At 39.0% G+C, this 24,196-nt stretch overlaps 7 protein-coding genes across 12 annotated transcripts in view; 5 read left to right on the forward strand and 2 right to left on the reverse strand.

The window, feature by feature from the left end:
* Positions 1–11,757, reverse strand: part of LOC132788819 (serine-rich adhesin for platelets) — a 38,421-nt gene extending 26,664 nt beyond the window's left edge. The window contains exons 1-2 of one of the 2 annotated variants that reach the window (XM_060796439.1): positions 11,661–11,757; positions 10,490–10,682 (exon numbers count right to left, since the gene is read on the reverse strand). The gene's annotated coding sequence lies outside the window, so the exon portion shown is untranslated. Of the gene's footprint in view, positions 1–10,489; positions 10,683–11,532 lie in introns of both variants that reach the window. The other variant, XM_060796438.1, reaches the window with a different exon arrangement.
* Positions 11,758–12,419: 662 nt separating this feature from the next.
* LOC132791748 (5-hydroxyisourate hydrolase) lies at positions 12,420–12,842 on the forward strand. The gene has a single exon (XM_060800798.1). The coding sequence runs from the start codon at positions 12,458–12,460 to the stop codon at positions 12,797–12,799; it is 342 nt and encodes a 113-aa protein (XP_060656781.1). The 5' UTR covers positions 12,420–12,457; the 3' UTR covers positions 12,800–12,842.
* Positions 12,843–13,171: 329 nt separating this feature from the next.
* On the forward strand, positions 13,172–15,244 carry LOC132790086 (periodic tryptophan protein 1 homolog). Its single transcript, XM_060798520.1, has 2 exons — positions 13,172–14,723; positions 14,795–15,244. The coding sequence occupies exon 1, from the start codon at positions 13,262–13,264 to the stop codon at positions 14,642–14,644; it is 1,383 nt and encodes a 460-aa protein (XP_060654503.1). The 5' UTR covers positions 13,172–13,261; the 3' UTR covers positions 14,645–14,723; positions 14,795–15,244.
* Positions 15,034–17,230, reverse strand: LOC132790085 (transcription initiation factor TFIID subunit 5). The gene has a single exon (XM_060798519.1). The coding sequence runs from the start codon at positions 17,143–17,145 to the stop codon at positions 15,034–15,036; it is 2,112 nt and encodes a 703-aa protein (XP_060654502.1). The 5' UTR covers positions 17,146–17,230.
* Positions 17,231–17,561: 331 nt separating this feature from the next.
* LOC132794010 (peroxisomal ATPase PEX6) lies at positions 17,562–21,198 on the forward strand. Of its 5 annotated transcripts, none has more exons than XM_060804219.1 (5): positions 17,562–17,779; positions 17,872–18,007; positions 18,128–18,670; positions 18,763–19,521; positions 19,581–21,198. In XM_060804219.1, the coding sequence occupies exons 2-5, from the start codon at positions 17,984–17,986 to the stop codon at positions 20,982–20,984; spliced, it is 2,730 nt and encodes a 909-aa protein (XP_060660202.1). In that variant the 5' UTR covers positions 17,562–17,779; positions 17,872–17,983; the 3' UTR covers positions 20,985–21,198. The 5 variants fall into 5 exon arrangements, with proteins under 5 accessions (XP_060660202.1, XP_060660203.1, XP_060660201.1 ...); XM_060804220.1 differs by having other exon boundaries at positions 17,882–18,007; XM_060804222.1 differs by having other exon boundaries at positions 17,563–17,779; positions 17,872–18,052; positions 19,581–21,197.
* Positions 21,199–21,718: 520 nt separating this feature from the next.
* On the forward strand, positions 21,719–23,013 carry LOC132794012 (uncharacterized). The gene is made up of 2 exons (XM_060804223.1): positions 21,719–22,229; positions 22,292–23,013. The coding sequence occupies exons 1-2, from the start codon at positions 21,826–21,828 to the stop codon at positions 22,980–22,982; spliced, it is 1,095 nt and encodes a 364-aa protein (XP_060660206.1). The 5' UTR covers positions 21,719–21,825; the 3' UTR covers positions 22,983–23,013.
* Positions 23,014–23,177: 164 nt separating this feature from the next.
* LOC132794013 (mediator of RNA polymerase II transcription subunit 8) lies at positions 23,178–24,041 on the forward strand. The gene has a single exon (XM_060804224.1). It carries the CDS (start codon positions 23,277–23,279, stop codon positions 24,039–24,041), a length of 765 nt encoding a protein of 254 aa, XP_060660207.1. The 5' UTR covers positions 23,178–23,276.
* The last annotated feature ends 155 nt before the right edge of the window (positions 24,042–24,196 follow it).

Here is a 24,196-nt window from a genome sequence, read left to right on the forward strand (position 1 = left end):
ATTACATTCAAAATAAAACACAGTTTATTAAAATATACCAAAGGATATATTTGGTATATTGGTATATTTCTATATAACTTGATATATTGATATAGTACTACATTCAAAATATACTATGGAGTACTAAAATATACCAGATAGTCAGCTAAAGCAACAAGAAATTCAAAGCTTGGCAGTTGTTATAATTCTATCTGTTATTTAATATACCCGATAGAGAGGAATTCTAACTTTGTGCCGACAGGAAATGTAAGTAGCAAGCAGGAGGAATCTCCGGCTCCATAAATAATATATGTATGTATATTCTTGATCAGCGTCAACAGACATGTCCGTCTATCCATATGATGACTTGGATAAGCGACTATAAGACATAGAGCTAAAGACAGCGCTTGTTATATCAATATACCAAATATACATTGCGGTATAATTCAGTAATTTTGCGGTATATTAATTTGGCATATTTAAATGCTAATACCGCTCTATTTTGCTTTTATCTCACAGCCAAGCTTATCCGACTGTAAATTTCTTGTTTCAATTTGACTTCAACAAAATGAAATGCGCAAATGAAACTTTATGATTAGTGTTAATTGATTGCTTATCAAAAATCGCAACAAACACACCGAGTTTATATTACAAGAAATCGTTGTTCGATTGAGTGAAGCAGGTACTTAATATTCCTCGAGTGAAGGACGGAGTCGATTGCATTACGTAAGGCTAAAGCTGAAGCAGAAGCAGGAAGTCTCGCTTCCGTGGAGTCATGTCCTGCCTTGAAGCACGTGCCAAAAAGGGAGCCAAGCCCATAGCCAAATGCCAAATACTTGGCATTGCTTTTTGGGGTTAGCCAAACAACTGTTGGCATTCGTATTTGCATATCCACATCCATATGGCCATATCATCACACATACGCATAGTAAGCCGCGTCTATTGAAAGCGTGCGTGTTGTTAGCTGATTTGCATAAGAATGGCTCGAAGGAAATGTCAATAACTGCTCGTGTAAGGTCACCACCACCCTGACCTAATCCTTTAGCTTTAGCATTAGCATTAGCTTTAGCTTTGGCCAACGACTATTTAAGCTGAATCACATTTCGTTTAGCCGGATTCATTTACAACTGACCCGATTTCAAATGCAACGCAACTGCAGCTGGCAAGAGTAAGAGTTTGTTTTGTTTGTTTTTCAGTTTTATTCAGATATGCAAATTGCGATCATTGACTGAATGGCCCAATGGAATAGAACGAGAGTCGAACAAAACTTTCACTCTGCTGCCCACACATAATTATTGGAGGTTTCGCTAGGTCCAAAGAGGCGGAGAAGGAGGTGGAGGAGGGATGTTGGTCTGTTAGTTATCTAATTGGTTGCTCGACTCCGGTGAAGATTAATTGCAAATACCAAAACGATTTCTTTCTTCACAAAAAATGTATTCGTAGATAAACAGCCGAGCAGAGCAGCAACAAAGGCCCAACAATGCTGATGAAAAGTAAAAGTTTGTTTTAAGCGCTCGAACAATGCGTCTAAATGAATTCATGAATAATTTGTGAGTGATTTGAGTGCCGTACCAAAAGCCCAGCTTGTTTTGAGTTCTAAACAAGTTTGATTTGATTTTGTGTTTTGGCGTTTTATCGGCTTCTTTTGTTTATTATTAATTTTATGTGGCACAACTGTTGTTTTTTTCGGTTATTTATCGTTAAGCTTTGTGTGTGTATTAAATTAACTAAATTTCGTTTTCTCTATGACAATTTTGTGGGAGGGAAGTTCAACAGCTGTTCAAACACAGAACCGCCCCAAATCGATTAATCAAAACTGTAACAGGATATAGAGTTCAACAATATATCCTTAGTCACATAACATCTATATAGATAAAAGATAGCTGCGGATAAATGTTAGCGCACAGATGGCTTGTAATCCGAAACCTCAATGCCATAACCCACAAGTGGAATACTACAAGGTACCGCACCGCCATCGCCATAGCCATCGAAGCAACAACCAAGTATTTACATACTCTGTCATGTATTTGGAAAAGTAAAACTGAAAACTGAAAACAGACAACAGACAACTGAAAACTGAAAACCACGAGACCACAACGAGCAACACACAATCCACGAAAGAGGCAACTAATGTGTCGCCCCTTTGAGGGTAAAACTAGACAACCAACAAGCAGCAACTAGCAACCAACAACATCTCTTGTGAGCAGCAACTTTACACTCTGTGTACCATAAAACAAAACTTGCACAAAGCATTTGAACTTACTTTACACGCTGCGGTTATTTAATACGTGCGTAAATCTTGGCTAATGCCAAACTTGTTGTAATATGCAAATGATTTTCAACCAACAAAAATGCTTGTAGGTGTATCTCAAACATAATTATATATTGTAGACATCAAACAACTCAAGCTTCAAAGTTGCATCCAAATTACATATATAAAATCCAAAACCAAAATGAATCACATTTTATGGTTAGATCGTAAAATGCGGATGACTAACTGTTAAGTGTCATTGAAGTTGCCATTTTAAATATAAATCAATCCCAAACAAAATTCAAAATCTAAACTAAACTAGTACTAGGTGTTAGCTGGCATATCCGCGAGCGTGAGTTTTATTCAAATTGGGTGTTTTAAATTATTATACACATCTTCAGAACTCAGCGACAACTTTAAATTTAACGCAGTTGCTGACCACATTTTATATGCTCTTGATCTCACTAACTTTAGAACTGCTTAAAATAATGCCTTTGTTTGACGTGACAAATATTTAAATATATTTGTTGCGGTAAGATTACTAAAGTTGAGAAATAAAAATAACTAAACCTGAAAACCTAAGCATACTATTAAACTGTTGAAGTTATTCCAAAATTACAATTATAATAATTAAATTGAACTAACAATTATTCTTATTTTTCATTAGAAACATTTTACTTACTACTTTTACATACATATTACATTTTAAAACAATTAAAATATAAAATTGTTTAGAAGAAAAAAAAGAGTTAAAGAGAACCAACATATATTTAACATTAATGTACATGTAACTACTAGGTTAGTAACTAATAGCTTCACAGTAACTGTTCATTAACAGCAGTGGGCAAAAAATGTTAAAATTTCGTATGTTATGCTAATTAAATTAAATATGTAATGTTTTCATGTGAAATTCTTTCTTTATGCTTTTATTATTATATTTTAACATAAGGAAGAACATATTAAACATCTCAAGATACAATTAAAGAACGAAAAACTCCAACAAATTAAACAGCATATTGTTCATGTTAATTAACAGCATTGCACAGTATAATGTTAAAATTTCGTATGTTAACTAATTCAATTTAATATGTAATGTTATCATTTGAAATAGAAAACTAGTTCTACAAATTCTTTTTCTTTTCAACATTAATTTTAGTTTTGAAGCGTTAAAAAACAAGAACATATGTTATTAATAGTAATGAACGAAAAACTCCAACAAATTTAACAACACACTGTTTATATTAATTAACAGCATTAGGATCATGTTAACGCTTTTAATGTTATGCTAATTTACAGTGCTGAAAGCGACATGTAATGTTAACATGTGAAAGTGAAAACCTTATCTTCACCTAGTTCTACAAATACTTGTCTGCACACATTTTAGAAACTCAGCCTGATTGAAATGCTTACACAACATTACAACGCATTATTTTCGAATAAAAATTTGTGAAAATTGGAACAGTTAGTCTTGTACTTTACAAGTGGATCGTTGATCCGATGCCTTTTGAATCGAAAGTCGTTTACGACAGCCACAGCCGAGACATCTCCACATACGTGAGGCCAGAGGCATAAAATTAACATTTTCTTGTACGAGACTATCTATAACTGTGTGTGTGTGTGTGTGTGTGTGTGTGTGTGTGTGTGTGTGTGTGTGTGCGTAAGTGTGTGTGTCTTTCTCTTCTGATTTTCATAAGTAAAAATAAGACCGAACAGCTAAATACAATCGTATCGAAGCAGAGCTGAGAAGTCGCTTGATGATGTTTCTTTCCTCATTGCTTTCCCTCTCTTTCACTCTCGCACTCTCTTTCTCACTCTTAGACTCGCTTCAACAACCTCCGCATGGTCGAAGTCGAAGTCTCTGTCGATTCTACAGTGGGGATCGCCGGGATCGGCAAAAATAGAAATTGTTCGACTTCGATAAAACAGCGTCGCGGTTCCAGCAATTACAATGCCAAAGATCAGTGTACTGATTCCGCATTTTTTGTGCTTCAACTCAACTCAACTGAACTCAACTTATTTCATTTATTCTCTTTCGCATCCATTCCCATTCCCACTCCCCTCTGGAGCAGCTTGTTGACTACTTCAAATGCTACGTTAATTTATATTCCTCTCATTCGAAAGCCCTTTATGTGTTTACACAACATTTATTGCTATAGTAAGTCTGATAATGTGCACAGACTCTCTTCCTCTGATTGTTGACCACAGATAGCTAGTTCGTGGCATTTGTTGTCGGAGTTCTTTAGATGTGAAACAAGCGGGAAATAACGAAGAAGAAACCAGAAAATACACACACCCAATGATATAAAGATATGCATATTAAATAGAATTTATGTTTATGTTCCAAGGCAGCAAAGTCGTAAAAATATTTAGCGAAATCGTTAAAGAATTAATAGCATTCATATTTCGAGTAACTGCCTCAAACATCATTGTAATACGATATGTGCAAATATTAAAAAAAAGCAAAAACAAAAATTACATTGCTTTTATGACACAAATCTTTCAACATTGCCACTCGTTTTATTGATGCGTCAGCGAATTTCTGCGCAGACCAAGGACGTGTACGTCATTGCGATCGTTTACTGTTCACTGTTTACTTTACAACAATTTCGACATCGTGCAAAAAGGCAAGTTATGGGCACAACCCTAACAATAGACAAGGTCACACTGTACAGCTGTGATACACCCTGAAAAACTATTGAGCAGCCTGTTTCCGGTATTGTTTCACAGATGTTTATCACGCTTTTATTATGGAAATTATAAATCAGTCTGCGGTGTCTATACATATTGAATTACCCTATAAAAAGCTGGTAGGAAAAGAATAACAAATCAGTATAGAATTTAAAAAATAGAATTATTTCCAAAACTGTATATTTCTGAATTCTTAATAAACTCTTTTCTTATTTATTTACATACTTAAAGAATATAAAATAAGTAATAAAACTACAACCGATTGTAAGATACACTAAATAATGGTAAAACTTTACGGTATCATCATTTAAATATACCAAATGCATACACTAAAATATACCGAAATACATATTTGGTATATGGATATAACGAATTATAAATCAGTATACGGCGTATTGAATTATTCTATAAAAAGCTGATAGGAAAAAAATAACAAATCAGAAAAATATTTTTCCCAAATAAGTTCAGTACAGAGTAGAAAAAATTTAATTATTTGCAAAGCTGTATATTTCTGAATTCTTAATAAACCCAACTATGAACTATTTTCTTAACAATTTAAATATACACAAGCATATTGTATAAAATAAGTAAGAAAACTACAGTCAATTGTGCTAAAATAAAGGCAAAACAGTACGGTATATTCATTTAAATATACCAAAATACATTAAAATATACCGAAATGCATATTTGGTATATTGATATTACGAATTATAACAAATTATGACACAATGGATAGAAAACGTTCAATACATAGAAATAATATCAAATTATTTGAAAAATTCTGAACAGATACTAAAAATCTAAGTATCCCAAGTTCTTATAAAGGGTGTAAGGTATTGAAAAACAACAAAAAAAAAATAGTATACAGTGCACCTGTCCCAGCATTGGGGAACATAAAATAAAAGTGGAAAAAGGCATTGCACAAATAGCGCAACGCTTGAGTAATTTGCGAACATGCGATCGCGAATTAAATGCTGATAATCAAATACGAATACCAAAGTGAATACGAATGCGAATGTGAATACTAGTCGATTTTGCAAATGCTATTCATTTGATTAAGCAGCAAAACAGTAGTGAGGTCAATAATCAATCAGCGTCAATAGTCAAATGCGACAGCAACTAATTGCGATCACGGATTAATCAACGATCGCAATTAAATCTCGCGCTCCCAGAAATCAATCCCGATCCCCCCAACCACAAGTTTTTTCTTTTTTGGGTGTGTTATCGGCATTACATAGTTCTCTGTGCTAGAACAGATTTGATAGTGGGGGCGAGATATGAGGAAATTTATCTAATTGCGTTTCCCCAAAAAAAAAAAACTAAAAATGAAGCAAATAAGAAGTAACGCTAATAAAGCAAAAATGTTAAAAGAAAGCCATAAAGACGAGCACAAAACATGGTAAACATGGGCCAACATTAGCGCCAAATCGTTTTACCAACGTCTTGCCAACTATGAAAGGTGAAATTATCCGCAATGAAAATGTGTCTAAAGCTCCGCCAAACTAACAAAGAGCCGGACATTGATGGGCCTGGCTTTGACTCTTTAATCTAAACTCTCGACTGAGGCTGAGACTGAGTCTGAGACTGAGGCTGGGGTCTTGGTCTGCGCTGAAGTGGTGCAAAGATTATCGGGCTAATGCTTCATAGAGGAACATTGAAGCATTTTGACCCAATTAACCACGTTACTTGGCGAAAAGCCAGCCAAGTGAAGCAAAAGCCAAAGTCGAAGGCGAAGTGGAAGCCGCCAGGCAAACTCCTCACATTTAGGTCAAATTGACTGCAAAATCTATATAATAATAAAGTATGGCTGATGTTTATGTGATTAGTGAAGAGTTGATTAATTATATACGGCACGCAGTCGCACTCAAAGTGAATTTTTGATATGCTAAAATGATCGGGATACTCCACAAGAAACCTGCTTTTTGCTGTCAATTGCAAATTGAATTACAACTTGTGTGCGTTCTCCTTACTTTTTCTTTTATTCTCTCACTTTCTGTCTCTCTCTTTCTTTGTTATTTAATATGCATAGCACGAACAATTGGAAACCCTCAACCCATCCCCGTTCAGGGCTTGTCTCTCTCTAGTGGTCTGTGCAAGTGCTTTTATTGCCATTGTCGTCGCGTCATCTGTCTTCTGTTTAATTTTTTTTTGCTTTAACCATTGAAGGTCTTTTATAGCTCATCGTCATCGTTGTCATTGTCGGGTCTGCAAAAAAAGAAGGAGGAGAAGGAGGAGGAGGAACCTGCAATTGGTATTAACAATTTGTATGTGTGTCAATGTGGCAATTGATTCCGATTCCAATTCCGATTCCGATTGCGTGTGCATGCAACTCGATCAAATTGTGAATGATGTGAGAATGTGTGTGTGTGTGTGTTATCGCTCAGCTTTTCTAATTCAATTCTAAGCTCATACACTCGTGTATTCATAAGTGTATGGTCTAAACATTTTCATTATTATTATTATTTCTCTCTGCATCTTTGATGCGATTAACGGTTGCGTTACAATTGGGATTTAGTGCGAGACTTTGCTTCGACTTTGCTTGCCTTTACTCCATCACCATCCATCGCCATCCATTACCACCCCACATCACATCACCGCCATTGGCATCTCGTCGAGCTCCAAACGAGCTCATACTTATAAACATCTTGGGATGCCTTTCCAATTATTTGCACTGTTTGAATTTTGCGCCACACTGCGAATGCAGCCAAAGCAAGTGAACTGTTTGCGAAAAAAAAACACAATACAACAACTACAACAAAAGCAAAAAATAATAATAAAATAATATAATGTCTGGTTTTTGGACTTGGTTGACTTGTTAGCAGCAGTAATTTGGCAGTAAAGCGCAACACATCTCTGAAAGAAAAACCAAACTGAAAACTGAAATTTGTTTCAAATTTGAAAACTCACTTCAGCATGGCGAATGCCTTAGTCACGCTACCTGCCACCGCAACAACAACAACAACAACAACTAGTACTCATACTTATACTCACACTCATACTCATACACGTACTTAGACAGACACTTCAACACATAAATAGGTATATTTATATTTAGGTTTGTAGTTTCCACACCAGAGCAAAAGAATTTTTTCAAATTATGTACACCAAACTAAAAGCACTTACTGAAATGATTTCATTCGCTTAAGATTTTACTGCAGACTGTAATCTATATTCAACTATTCTATATAGTACATATTGCACTGCAATTTCCTTTGCAAATATGTGAACTAAGCGCAACTCTATTGCAAGGTTAACATGTTGACGACATGTAATATGAGAACTGACAAACTGGCAAACTGGGAATGGGAAATGAGAATGGGAATGGAGAACTGTGAACTGGGAGTGCCCGAGGACTTGGCCTGATCAAGTGTCTCTCACATGAGGGATGTCTGCTTGGTTAGCATGCAGGCCCTAAGTGCATTCTACTGAATACTCAGTGTACTATGCATATCTCACGGATATGTGTACATTAGCTGAGTCACCGCAGACCCACGATGCGGGACATCTGTACAAATAGAAACAGTTCATGTCAGACCCCAAAACACACACGTTTTTTTAATGCACTGAAAATTCCATTGCTAAATTTATACAACAGCAAATAATTTCAGCATATAGTTTTAATGAGACTATTCATATGAATGATTCTAGTATATTGTGAATTGATTTCCACTAAAAAAACAGTTACTCAATATATGTAGAACAAATTTATCGTCAAGCCACAGTGATAAATTAATAGTGAGCTTTGATTAAAGAAAAAGAATTAAAATAGATCAAAATAATCATTGATTTTGTGAAAAAAAATTTTAATTTAAAGAAAAAACCATTACGCTTAATTGATTTTTTATTATATTATATTCGATTATAGATTAGATTAGATTATATTAGAAAAACAAGACATAAATTTAATACATTTACATTTGGGTTTTAATTGAAAAATCAAAACGAGAAAAATAAACATTGAATTTGATTTTTGTAAAAAAAAGTTATATCTTCTTATTTAAAATTGATTTTATGCTCAAATTATTACATAAATGCATTATATCAAAATAGTAGTGAGTTTTATTTAAAAGAAAAAAGCAAAAAATAAACATTTATTTCTAAATAGATTTTTTTAATGAAAAAAATACACAAAAAAAATATATGAAATAATAATATTTTGAAATAAAAGTATTTGTATGATTTTTTTTTGGTTTTGTGAAGTTTTTCAGTATATTACAAATCATTAAAAAAAATGTATCATACTAAAGTAAATGAATTTTTGTATGTATATTTTTTTTTGAGTCAATTTTAAGTGCTCGAGTTAGAAGTTTAAGAAAGTATAATGAATAATGCTTTGCCACTTGATTCATGAGCAGATTATGACAACATCAAGCCCACCATTAATGCCCTATACAAACTAGCGAAGAGTATATAAAAAACCATATGAATTGAGGCACAAAAAAGTGCTCGCTGCAACGTTCAAGCGGATGAAAGAGGTACTTGAAAAAGTGTACTCATTTCCTGTTTCCACTGAGTGTCATTCTTTAGGCTGGCATTTAAGCTTTTTTTTCTTCGCTCGCAAAAACTCTTCTCAGTTCGAACTGCGCTCGGCGATTAGTTTCGTTTTTGTTTTTGTTTTATTTGCCAACAACCCTTTAAGAGCTGGCTAGTTTCTAATTTGCCATTGGGCTTTAATGATCAGTTAAAGCGAACCGATAGCTTTGCCTTGTCTTCGGTTATGCAAAAACCAATATCTCCACATGGAAATGATCTTCAAATGGAGATGCGCTGAGCTTTCATAGCGGCAATGGAGCAAACAGCATAAAGAAATTTCCAAATTTATGTACAGTTAAAATGTTGCTTGTTTCTTTGATTTTTAGTTTTTTTTCAGTTTAGCTTTGGGGCAGAAAAGTTGTTGTTTATCGATTGATTCATATCAATCAATTAAAGACACATTTCAAATGACAGACCGTTAGCACTTTCTGATTACGTTTTTATCATTAATTAATAAACAAAAGTTTGCAAAATATCAGTGGTGTGTGTGGTAATCGATCGCTGCACATAATGAGCCAGACTTTTAGGCTTATAAACGTAACAAATTATTAAAAAAAAAAAAAAAAGGAAAAAGAAAATAATAATTTCAGAAGATCCATTTAAATGTTGTTATTTTTAAAAACAGTCCACAATAATTATGAATTTAATTATGTAACTTCATTTTTAATGTTTTATGTTAATTAAGTTTAATTTTATATTTCAAAGCGCATTTTTCACAAGTATTAATTCCCATTATAACAAATTTGGGGAAAAGAAAGAAAAGTAAAATAATTTCAGAAAGCTCATTTAAATGATTTTATTTTTAGAGTTAGTTAACAATAATATAAATTAATATTAATAGCTTTCTTTTGTATTATTGAATGGAAATTAATATTGTTATTTTTATAGAAATTGAAATGTGAATTTCCTTAATAAAAATGAACTATAAATAAGTCATATATGTATTGGCGTAATTGCTTTCTACCCACATTGAACATAAATAAAATAATGTTTTTCAATAAAAATAAAAGTACATAGTTTAAAGACAGTGCAACTTACCTATTCGAATATGTTAATCCCAGTTTAATAGACGCAGCAGCAAACGAAGTAACATAAAAATTGGTTCGAGTCGTTTTTGCTGTTGTTAATGTTGTTATTGTTGTCGATCTGGTTATTGTTGTCTTAATCTCATGTTTTGTGTAGGCGTAGTAGATAGTTTAAACAAAGCTGTGGCAAGACGTCCAGTACTTTGCTGAGAGATCCATTCGATTATAATGAAAGAAACACAGCCACGACAACAACAAAAAAATCAACACGCGATTAGTTTAAACTAAGGAAAAGAGAAACAGCCAAAGGGTATCCGTCGTCTACATACAAACTAACAAAATATAGATTTACAAGTAGTATACTGATACACAAACACGGACACAAACACACACACACACATACACAGAGATACAGCAGCGGGAGCAAAACCTCCAAACACAAACGAAAATAATGCGAAATAAAACATGCACACATAGAGAGACGGACACCAACAAGAATATGTATCTTAAAAACTGGTTTAAGATTTGTTGGGGATTGAAGTTGGTAACTTCGATGCTTCTGCTCAGCCAGTTCAGACTGGAGACCTGCGCTTGTGACGGTCTCTGTGTGTTTATGTGTGTGCGTTAGTAAGGTGCACACACACACACACACACACACACACACACACACACACACACACACACAAGCACTCGCTCGCTGCATATGTATGCGAACAAACATTCAAGTTTACATACATTACAAACTGGGAACGTTTGTACTTTACAATAATGCTAATATGTAAGCTGTTCTATTCCCCCGTTTTGTTTGCCCAGCTTTTATCGAAACGCGGATATGCTTGTAACTTGCATTGCCTCTCATTTCATTCTTTTTCAACACTGATTATTATTTACACAAACAACTGTTGCTTCTTACTTTCTGGTTGCACTAGAAACGTGGGCAATTTACATACATATAAGTTCTATTACAACGTGAACAAAATTCATAAGCACTTTGACTTGACTCATGCTCGATATACTCATATATAATTATACGATTTTTATTTATTTATCTTTTACCGGCATGCACAAATTGTTTACTTGTTTAAATGCAAACAAACACAAGCTTCAAGTACGCGATTTATTTTCTTCGAATATGCACATTTTGTTCAAATTCAAATATTATAAACATTGTAGCCGATATTTACTTTTATAGGTGCAACATCTTGGCTTGGCGAACAAACTTTATTCTTTGAAAATCATTTTCAAAGTCGCGATACGAAGAGTCCGACACAAAACAACCGAACCGACCGCTCCAATAACAAAATTTACAATAACAAAAAAATCTGTCCACAATGCTGCTGTCACTGATTTAACAGAAAAATGTTGCTAGCTTGCACTGCATATTTACAGAATCTGTTGTTGGTTATCGATAATCTGCAAGCTACTTAAATGTCCGTTAAAACATTTATGGTGAAACTAAATAACAGTTGTACTGGCAATTTAGTTTCATTATTTGATAAGATCAAGTAAAATTTCCAATTACCATTTCATTCTTTTATGGAATTGATGTAAATACGAAGTTTAGTTTTTGTAACTGTGGGAATGAAAACACTTCATGTTTACATTTCATGTTAACTAACAGTACGCTTTAAGTGACCCTAGGAACAGTGATCTCATGCCAGCTGTGTCACTCTCAACTTGTTGCATGCTGTGGATGGTATCCATATCTTTACATTATGTACACTTTTATCTGCACTTTTTTCTTGTACTTTCTCAAGTCTTATCAGTCCTCAAAATGTCGAGTGTTTATGACAGCAGAAAGCTACAACGCTTTTGGTACATAGTACAAGTCTGAAAAAGAGTCTCACATCTTATCTTCTTTTTACTAGAATAATATAAAATGTTATTAAAGATGAGTTCTGGTTAAGATATGACAGATAGCTAATACTTAAAAATCCACTGATCTTACTGTCTATTCGTCATTAGTCAGTTTCAAATCGCGATGAATACACGCAAACTTTCAACCCATGTACTGGAAACCTCAACGGGAAAAGCTGCCCCGAATATAAAAGTGACAGTTTATCGCCTGGACGAAATCCAAGAATGGAAAGCTATTCGTCCTGGTCAAACTAATGCAGATGGACGATGCCTATTGCTGGACCACGGAGAGTTTCCCAACGGAATTTACAAGTTAACCTTCCATGTGGGAGCCTATTTTGCTGCTAAAAATCAAACAACTTTATATCCAGCTATAGATATCATTGCAGAATGTAATGAAAATCAAAACTATCATATTCCTCTGCTGCTCAGTCCTTATGGATACACAACCTATCGTGGCACATAAATTGAAAATAAATGAATAAATAAAATTTAAATAACGACTATTTCTTGGGGTTATCTTGTACAGTAGAAACTTGTTTTCCTTTTCAAATATTAACAGCTCGCTGTTATATGTTTTACAGAAGGCGGTATTTTTCTGAAAGCTTGCTCATTGGTATAAATATACGATTTGGGGCAAACTCTAAAGCTGGAAGAAATTAATTTTTTTAATAAAGATAGATTTAAACCGCTATAAAAGAGTTCTTTGCTTAATAATAAGTGATTCTTAAATCTTTAGTTCGCCCAAAACAATTGATGTTTAATCATATTAACAATTATCGACTTATCGATAGTGCTATCGATGTTTTACCACTTCTACTCATCGTAATTTAGTGCTATTTTTGAATGGTAGAATTGCAGCACGTGTTTGCTGCCTTCACAGTTTTGTTAGTTTTGTGAAAGTTCTATTTCATCCAATAATTTAACAATGGCCGATGTCGAGGAGGGCGTGCCGCCAGAGCCCAGCATAGACTTTGTACCAGCACTTTGCTTTGTGCCGCGCGGTGTCACCAAAGAGCGTCCCGACAAAATTGTGTTGACACATGAGGAACTTGCTCGTATTATTGGTGAGACACAAAATGCCCTCGAGGCGGAAGATGACGAAGACGACGATGATGAGGGTGGCGATAATATGGATGTGGATAACGAGGATCCACCTGCTAATGCTGGCAATGAAAATCACAATCCACAGGACGAATTCGATTTTCACAATTACGAGAACGAAGAGAACTCTACGGTAACAAATTTAGCCAACGTGGTGGATGCCGATCAGCAGGTGCCCGACGAAGACGAAGATTCCGAAGCTGAGGATGAAGTGATCAAGCCCACAGATAACCTAGTGCTGGTCGGACACGTGCAGGACGATGCTGCCAGCATGGAAGTCTGGGTATTCAATCAGGAGGAGGAAGCACTCTACACACACCACGACTTTCTGCTGCCCAGTTTCCCACTCTGCATCGAGTGGATGAATCACGATGCGGGTAGTGATAAGCCAGGAAACATGTGTGCTATTGGCTGCATGGATCCCATCATTACCATTTGGGATCTAGACATACAGGACTCCATTGAACCGACATTCAAACTGGGCTCCAAGGGCAATCGCAAGAAGCAGAAAGAACAGTATGGGCACAAAGACGCTGTGCTCGATCTCTCATGGAATGCACAATTCGAGCATATATTGGCCAGTGGCTCCGTTGATCAGACACTCATCCTTTGGGACATGGACGAGGGCCAACCACACACAATAATTACCGCCTTCGAAGAGAAGGTGCAGTCCATAGAATTCCATCCAGAGGATGCACAGAGCATTCTCACTGGCTGTGCCGATGGTATTGTGCGTCTGTTCGATTGTCGTGATGCCGAGGGCGTGAATGCCTCGTTCATAAAGTGGCAGACAAACGGGGAGGTGGAGAAGATCCTGTGGCATCCCACAGAGACCAATTACTTCATCATTGGCTCGAATGATGGCAGTCTGCACTACGCCGACCGACGCAAAGCCAATGAACTTCTGTGGTCCGTCAAGGCGCACAACGAGGAAATCTCTGGAGTTTGCTTCAACAAGCTGATGCCCAATCTACTGACATCCACATCAACCGAGGGTGCGTTGAAGATTTGGAACTTCAACAGCACTGAAGCGAAACATGTCTACGAGCATGATTTCAACATGGGAAGATTGCAGTGCATGCGACAGAGTCCCGATGATCCTTATACGCTGGCCTTTGGTGGTGAGAAGCCTCCACGCTGCTCCGTGTACAACATCAAGAACTTTGAGGCAGTGCGTCGCACGTTTGGTATTGCCGATGCTGAGTGAAGACAGCTGTGTAATCTTTATGTAAACAATTCCTTGACCTATTCAGCAAAGATACTTTTATGTTATGTACATAGATAAAGTATGTATATTAAATAAGAAGTCCTCCTTGAGGATAAAACACAAAAAAATGAAAGTGTATTTCTTTCTTAGCTCTGCAAACGATTGAGAAAATCAGTGAATATGCAAGTAATATAAAGTACAAATCGGTAGACGAAAAACGTTTTTATTACTTTGGGCTTAATTCTAAATTAATCTGCTTCGATTATCGGCACATCAGCAAATTAAATTGTTTCACTTTGACATTAAAAACTAAATTTATAAAAAACTGCACACTGATATTGAGAGAAACAACTGCAACACATCAATTCCGAATTATTAAATGTAGTTTCCTAGTTCTTAAATATGCCCACGCACATCAGAAGATTGCGACGCGTAAAGTGAAGCGTCACAAAGGGCGAATTCTTGCTGGGAAACGTGCGCAACAAATACACATCCTCATCGTTCTCATCCTGATGATGCGACAGCGTTATGTGATTGCTCAGATAGTCATCGGTTAACTTATGAAAGTCCCAGAGCGTCATATTGTTATCCAATCCCGCTGCTGCGAGCAAAGTGCCATCCCGGCTAAAGGTAATTGTGGACACAGTGCTGGTGTGACGCAACAAGGTGGTGACCAACGAACCGTTAGACAAATCCCACACCATGATGTTGTGATCAACCGATCCTGAAGCCAAGTAACGACCACAAGCCGAGAAGGCCAAGCTGCTTACGGAGCCTTTGTGACCGGTCATGAGACGCACCGATTGACCGGTTAGGGCGTCCCACAGTCGCACAGTTCGATCACTAGAGCCGGTGGCCACATAATTGGAATTGGGATGAAACTGCACACAGTCGACATCCGACAGATGTCCCACAAATACGCGCAACGCCTGATTCGAATCCGTAGCCCACAAGCGCGCTGTCTTGTCAAACGAACACGAGACAAAGTAGTAACCGTGCGGCGCAAAGCGCACATCCCACACGGGATAGACGTGACCGCGATATGTGACCACACACGACCAGGTGAGCAGCGACCACAAGCGTATTGTGGTGTCCTCGGAGCACGACAGCAACAGGTTCATCTCGGGCGCAAAGGCGCAACGATAGACGGGCCCAGTGTGTCCCATAAAACTGCGCGTCATTTCGCCACTGCGCTCATCCAGCATTCGGGCATTGATGTCCGCCGACTCCTTATCCAATTCCCGCAGTGAATCGGCTTCTTTCAATGCACGCAGCTTGGCCGGCGTCAGCGACCATATGCGCACAGTGGAATCACCAAAGCCGCAAGCAAGCATTGTGGAATCATCGGAGATTTCGGCACAAGTGACGCCCTGGCTGGAGTTGAGCACCGTGTAGAAGACCGCAGAAGGTAATTGATCCTTGTTGAGGGGCAACCGTTTACTGGCCTCGCGAAGCGCTTTTAGCTTAAGCAGCTTATCCGTATCTTTGAGCTCGGGCAGCGGAATGCGATCAATCGCCGGCGCATTGGGATCTGATTTGGATTTCTTCGAGAGTAGCGGATCTTTTTTTGGCTTCTTTTTCTTGGGTCTGTCCGGCGCATCGGGATCGTCGTCCTCCTCTTCGGGAGCTGGCGCTGGTGTTGTGAGTGTTTGGAAATCGACTTCCTTGAGCAGACCATAGTAGACCCGTATTTTGTTGTCTTGCCGTTTGGCATCGCCAATGTGCGAACCGGCGGTAGCGACGCACTGCATCTTGTTACGTGCCATGCCTTCGTAGGTGTCAAAGTGCAGATACTTGGTCACAATGTCTGCCACAACTTCTTGCCTGCGATCCTGAATGTGACGCTTGAACAACGAATGCGCATCCCTCGACATGCGTATGACGAACTTGTCCGTCTCCATGGCGGCCACAAGGTCATTATCGAGCAGCTCCTCTGGCTTTGAGATAAGCAGCAGATTGAACAATCCCTCGATGTAGTAACCATCGAGATCTGATTTGTATTTCTCAATGAAGCCGCGCGCTTTCTCCACTTGACCACTGGCAAGGATTTTGAAATATATCTGCACCAATATAGGATACAAAACCATGGATAATTCATGCTTATAAATGTCCAGCGAATCCTCCACAAAGCTCCGCAACTCCTCGTACGCCTGTTCGTATTGCTGGGCGTCGAAGGCATCGTCGCCAATGAATTTGGCTAGCGCTTCTGCCGCATTCAGTTCATCTGTTGCCGATGCAGCTGGTGGAACGGTGGATGGACGTGGTTCGTGGCCGTTGCCAGTTTGCAAGACTGCGCTGAGAATGGTCTTCACATCATCGTCACCCACATTGGCAAGATCTGAAGGATTCACATTCGCCTCTTTGCAAATAATTTCCTCTGCATCTTTGAGCTGGTACTTCTTGAGTAGCTTGAGCAGGCACAGCAGCTCACGCTTGTCCTGGACAACTCCTTGGTTATCATTGTTGTGGTTTCCGTTTAAATTGTTTACTTCTACACTCATTTTTGTTTAACAAACTAATTCATTTGCATCAAAAAGTTTGTTTTGTATCGCGATATGAGTGTGACCGCATTATTAATCATGCAAATGTACGAAAAATGTATCATATTCTGCATTTCGGTGTTTTTAGCTACTTCCACATGCAGCACTGTAAACGATACAGGGTAAATTATAGATTATCTAACACTGGTTATCAGACTATTTTTGAATTTGTAATATTAAAATAATATAAAATATAATAATTTTGTACTATAAATTATTAATATTTAACAAAACCGTATTAACTTATTTTTGTTTGGCTTATTCTTTATAGAAAAATTAACATTTTTCATATAAGAATAATGAATAACGACAGGGCTAGCCAACCAGTCGACCAGCTGTGTTTCGGTTTGGGAAATACCAGGGCTGCTGGTATAGCAGCGCACATCAACCAAAAAAATCAAAACACTCGGAGGTGTTTTTTTCTAAATTAAATAAATTGCATAATTTATGCTCACAAAAATATTAAAAAATTACAAATACGTGCCAAATTAAACTACTTTGCATTTGGCTCCATTGAAGACAATAGCGGACAATAATTGCCATCAATTATTCGGTGCACAACAGCCAAATGAAGAAACGAGTAATCGTGAAGAAGGTACGTAATAAAATATAGTATTTAACAAATCGAAATTATGCTACTAATCGCAACAAAATATTAACTCGTTCTAATAGCATAATAATTCAAAGCTTATTTCAGATTAATTTTGTGTTCGTCTCAACCTCTGCAAATCCAATTCCCCGCAATTAGACTTTGTCTCCCCCCGCAACAAGTAACCTTTGTATTTTATGTCTTCGTACCATGAGTGATGTTGATATTGTTGTGGTAGGTTTTATACTATATTAGAAGCAGCACTTATCATGCTTATATGTATGTATGTGTTTTTATATTTAGATATGTTAATACTATATTTATATACATATATGTGTTCATTGACCTTCACAGAAAAAACTGGCGCCCAAACCAGTCAAATCCATTGATAAGGATACCGATGGTGATAACGATGGCAATGTCGAAGTCAGATACAGTTATACGGGACGCATGCAGGAGCTTGTTGAGGGCTATAACGCTGCGATACAGTTGCTGGTGCCAAGGTGGCCCTGGTATTTCTATCCCGGTTATCTGATCTATGCCGTCTACTGGCGCTATGCCAAATACTACAGGGGCAAATATCTGTTGACGCCTATGCCGAATCGCCTCTATGAATTGCTCATAAGGAACGAGCTAATCAAATCTGAGCACATTGTATTTGCCAGCCGGGATGTCTACGATACCTATGCCGAATCGGACGATGTGAATTTCGTTAATCTGGTGCTGCGACGCAGTCGTAAAGCAAATGTAGACAGCGCTACCACCAACAACGATCGATCATGGAGCTCTTCCGATGTGGTGATCAAGCAAATACTTCAGGACACGCCATACACGATTGTGGCGCAGATTCTCCCCGTGGAAAGCAAAGACTGCCAGCCCAACTGCCTTTATGTACAGGTGAGTAAACAGAAGCTGATGAAATAACCCAATATTTTTCTATAGTGAAAACATTGTACTAGAATACGTATTTAACTTGTCCTCTTTTTTAGGAAAACTTTTATAGCAATCTGATGGATAGACTGGGCAATAAACGCAACAATTGCTGGGTGCAGCTGGAGAGCTTCAGTGACGAACAAACCATACCAAGCATAGCCACCAAGGCGCACGTTTATTTGCTCAACAATCCGCACGAGTTGCCCTCTGAACTGACTGAACTAATGCTGAGCAACTACTTCAATACGCCGCGATTGTTGCATCGTGGACACACCTATCGCATTGAGGTGAACGCCGAGTTGGTGGGCACCGCTGCTTATGCCCATTATTATTTAATCTTTGCGTACTTGCGAGAAGTCTACTTCCGTTGCATACATCTGGAGGCGAAGGGCAGCGAATTTGAGCTGCAGGCTGTTGTGGCCAAGAATTTTAGCAATCTGGTGCAGGTGCCGCATTCACATAGCTTTCTGCCACGCCAAACACTGGACAATTGTGCAATTGCTGCAAACTATCCGAGTGGCCTGAGGAAACCTTATGAAATGCTTCGCTCGTCGATTGATGCTTTCCTGCCCAAGAAATCAGCGTGCTTGTCATCGAAGCACATCTTCCCAGTATTTCTGTTGCAAGGTGAACGCGGAGCTGGAAAAACAAAACTAGTCAATGCTGTGGCCCAAGAGCTGGGCATGCATATCTATGGAGCGGACTGCGCGGAAATTGTCTCACAGGTGCCATCGCACACTGAGATGAAGCTGAAGGCGGTGTTTGCCAAGAACCTGGTCAGCGAACCACTTTTGATATGCTTCCATAACTTTGAGGTAACTTCAAATGATACGTTAGAGTAAATACAGTATTAATTCTTCGACTTAATTTATAGATTTTTGGCATTGACAACGAGGGCAATGAAGATCTGCGTTTGCTTTCCGCCTTTCATGTGCAAATCCAAGAGCTATTCTCTCGAGATCGCAAGTTTCCCGTTGTTGTGGTCGCCTTGACTAGCGACAAGCATCTTAAGCCCATGATACAGAGCCTTTTCCTGGAGATAATAAGCATTGAAACGCCCAATCAAGCAGAACGCTTTGAACTGCTCAAATGGATGCATGTACGGGAATCCTTCAAAGATACCATCTACAACCAAAAAGCGATTGCCCAGCTGCCGCTATTTCCGCTTCAAATGCAGAGTCAATATATGAGCAAGCTGTCTCCCAAGTGGCAAGAGACGCAGAATGTGCTGCGTGAAGTTGCAAACAAGTCGCAGGGATTCCTTTTGGGCGATCTGCAGTTACTCTACGATAATGCTGTAAGACTCAAGCGTCGCAGCGAGTATGGGCAAAAGAATTTGACGCTAGAACACTTTGCCACCAACCTCAATGAGATGCAAAGCTCGTTTGCCGACAGTTTAGGCGCGCCAAAGGTGCCCAAGGTCTACTGGTCGGATATTGGTGGCCTCTATAAGCTTAAGGATGAAATCCAGAGCAGCATTGGCTTGCCATTGAAACACGTGCATCTGATGGGCAAAAACTTGCGACGCTCTGGAATACTGCTCTACGGACCACCTGGCACAGGCAAGACTTTAGTTGCCAAGGCGGTGGCCACCGAGTGCAATCTGAGCTTTCTTTCTGTGCAGGGACCAGAGCTGCTCAACATGTACGTGGGCCAGAGTGAGCAGAATGTGCGCGAAGTCTTCACGCGAGCACGATCTGCAGCTCCTTGTGTACTCTTCTTGGATGAGCTGGACTCGCTGGCGCCTAATCGTGGTGTTGCTGGTGACTCGGGAGGCGTCATGGATCGCGTGGTGTCGCAACTTCTGGCCGAGATGGACGGCATGTCGAGTGGCGGCTCTACAAAACCCATATTTATACTTGCTGCCACAAATCGACCTGATCTCATTGATCCTGCACTTTTACGACCCGGACGTTTTGATAAACTCTTCTATGTTGGTCCTTGCTCCACAGCCGATGACAAGGCTGCAGTTTTGCGTGCTCAAACGCAACGATTCGTTCTGGGCACCGATGTGGATTTGGTGCAGATTGCCGAGCGTCTGAAGAACGAAATGAGTGGTGCTGATTTGTATTCCATTTGCTCAAATGCCTGGCTCTCCGCGGTGAGAAGAACCATCAACAATCATGTGAATGACGGTCTCTCAGCGAAGGAGCTGAGTGCCGAAAACATCATCGTTGAATCCGACGACTTTACCACATCCTTCAACAAATTTGTGCCTTCAATTAGCCAAATGGATCTGGAGTACTTTAAGAACTTAAAGGCATCCTATAGCGTCTAATTTGTGAAAGACTTTATTGTTTGACTGTATTGTTTATATTTTGATTTTATTTATTGTAATACATTATTATTTATAAACACAGGTGTTGGCATATATTTTTAAAAAATTACAATAAAAGTTGTTGAAATAAGTGTGTTATTATCTTGTACAGGTAATCATATTTTAAGTACTTCAATAGTTTGCTCAAAGATTTGTTTTGGTAGCGTTATACAATAATCTAATAAAGGAATAATTTATCTATCTTAATCTTGAGCTATCAATATTATATGGTCAACTGATAGCTCGTTATTATCGGTTACATTGTACAATTTATACGTTTAAGATCTTCAAACAAAGCAGCTTATAGTAAGAAAGTGGCTTTGGTGTAAATTTTGACAAAATCTCTCCAATCGTGGCGAAATATTCCCAAAACAATGATCTTTGATGCGTTAAATAATAATATGAACTTCGACACATATATAGTGTGTATAATTGAAACACGGGTTTCGCCTAATCAGTGGACCCCATATAGACTAAGATAGGAAGACAGTGTCTACCAATTACCCACGATCTCACTTCTGCGCATTTCAATGATCTTGCTCTTGACGTCGCTCGTGTGGTTTGTGTTGTGTTTATTTTGAGTTGACTGTTATCAGCTGCTAAAACTGCTGTCAGACGATTATCATCACCATGATGTCTGTTAATAAACTTGGGTATATAGCCAGCTACTGATGCGACAGCTTATAATCTAATGAGCTCTCAGATTTAGTCTACGGAGTGAAGTGAACACTGGCGACAGCATTCCACGGCAAAACTCGGTGTCTATTTCTTACATAAGTACACAAAATTCTTTTTTGGCAAGATGGAGTTAGTTTGTGTGGAGGACTTTGAGCAGCAAGCGGACCGCAAGCTGGAGAAGAGTGCCAAGGATTACTACAAAAGTGGTGCTGGAGATCAGTTCACTCTAGGACTCAACCGCGAGGCGTTCAAGCGGCTGCGATTGCGTCCACGTTGCCTGCGCGATGTTTCCCAACTGGACATTAGTACCACGATCCTTGGACACCAGCAGAAGTGGCCTCTGGGCATTGCTCCCACTGCTATGCAGAAGATGGCGCATCCTGATGGTGAAATTGGCAATGCACGCGCCGCAGGCAAAGCTGGTTCCATATTCATATTGAGCACTCTGTCCACCACATCTCTCGAGGATTTGTCAGCAGGTGCTCCTGACACGACGAAGTGGTTCCAGCTTTACATTTACAAAGATCGGTGGGTTCATAGCATTGTATATAACTGCTCTAGGGGAACTATAATTTAATTAATAATTGCAGTTCGCTTACCGAAAAGGTTGTGCGTCGTGCTGAAAAGGCCAGTTTTAAGGCTCTGGTACTGACCATAGATGCTCCCATCTTTGGCCATCGTCGTAACGATGTTCGCAACAAATTCAGCTTGCCGTCACACTTGTGTTTGGCCAACTTCCAAGGCGAGCAGGCCAATGGTGTCATCACCGAGAGTGGCTCTGGAATTAACGAATATGTTGCCAGCCAATTTGATGCCAGCATCACATGGAAAGATATTGCCTGGCTAAAGCAACTCACGCATCTGCCCATCGTGGTCAAGGGAGTGCTTACCGCCGAGGATGCTGTGCTGGCCCGTGAATTTGGCTGCGCCGGCATCATCGTGTCCAATCATGGCGCCCGACAAATCGACACAGTTCCCGCTTCGATTGAGGCACTTCCCGAGATAGTTAGAGCCGTTGGTGAGGATTTGGTTGTCATGCTGGACGGTGGCATTATGCAAGGCAATGATATATTCAAAGCACTTGCTCTGGGTGCTAAAACCGTATTTATTGGTCGTCCTGCGGTTTATGGTTTGGCCTACAATGGACAAAAGGGAGTCGAGCAATTGCTGGGAGTTCTACGAAAAGATTTTGAAATTACCATGGCACTAACTGGATGTCAAACATTGGCTGATATTAAGCCAGCCATGGTTACACATGAGTCGACCTATTCCAAACTGTAATCGTTAAAATAAATTCATTCTAACAATGAGATTCTGCTTTTAAGTTATTAAATATAGCGCTCACTATTTACGTAAAGTATCGATGATATTCTAATTACAAAATTCGACGGTTATAATTCCGATAACGATGAATCTATCGATGCTTTAGAAATCGTTGCAATTTTGCAATGTGGCCAGCTTGCTTGCTCAACGGCGTTGCCACACTTGCCAACACCGCTGTGCATAGATTGTTGAAGTTAATGTGCAAAAACAAAACTTTCTTAAATTAAACCAATATTATTAATTGCACACAAAATGCAGCGTGAGGAAAAGCACTTCGAAATGACGCTGGACGCCGTCGTGCAGCGTCTGAACGATTTGAAGTTGGCAGTCTTAGCCATGATACAAAAACTGGAAATGGAATACATGGACATCAATTGGCCAACATTTCTGGATAACTTTGCCATTATTTCCAGTCATTTGACAGGTCTAACAAAGATTCTGGCCAAGGAGCAGTGTCCGGCATTGCGAAATCGAACAGTACTGCCGCTACTAGTGTCCATGGATCGCGACGAGACAATGGTCAACATTACCGAGGGTCGTGTGCCGGTCTTTTCACACGACATTGTTCCCGATTATCTGCGCACTCGTCCCGATCCCATAACCGAGCAGAAGATGCAGCAGAACGAACAAAAGGCGGCCAATCTGACTAACGATGCAGCCATGAAACAGGTCACACAATACAACAAAGTGGTCTCGCACGTCCTGGATATGGTGAGCAAAGCTCGCGAGGAGTGGGAGATTGAGTCGAGTTCACGCACTGGCATCCAGCAGACCAGCAGCATGGCGGACACACAGCTCCTGGTGGCAGCCGTAGGCATGGGCAAGGGATTGCAGTTCAAGGCGAACTATGGTCCTGGACCCGGCATGATGGTGCCACCCTCTATACGAGGTCCAACACCGCCCATGGGCGGACCATCCATGAGCCCGGGCAATGTGCAACAGCAGCTGGGCAAGGCACCATCAGCGGTAAAGACGAACATCAAATCAGCAAATCAAGTGCATCCATTTTCTCGGTAGCAAAAATCATAATTTATTGTTGCGCTTTGCTTTTGAAATACAACAGATTAACATAGTAATAATAATAGCATTTTTTCTTAGTTACAATACGCGGAATGTTTGCTCATAAATATATATGTATGTATGTAGTATGTATGTGCTTGTAGATGGCTTTA

This window comes from Drosophila nasuta, chromosome 3, assembly GCF_023558535.2.
Source record: "Drosophila nasuta strain 15112-1781.00 chromosome 3, ASM2355853v1, whole genome shotgun sequence".
NCBI lineage: Eukaryota > Metazoa > Arthropoda > Insecta > Diptera > Drosophilidae > Drosophila > Drosophila nasuta.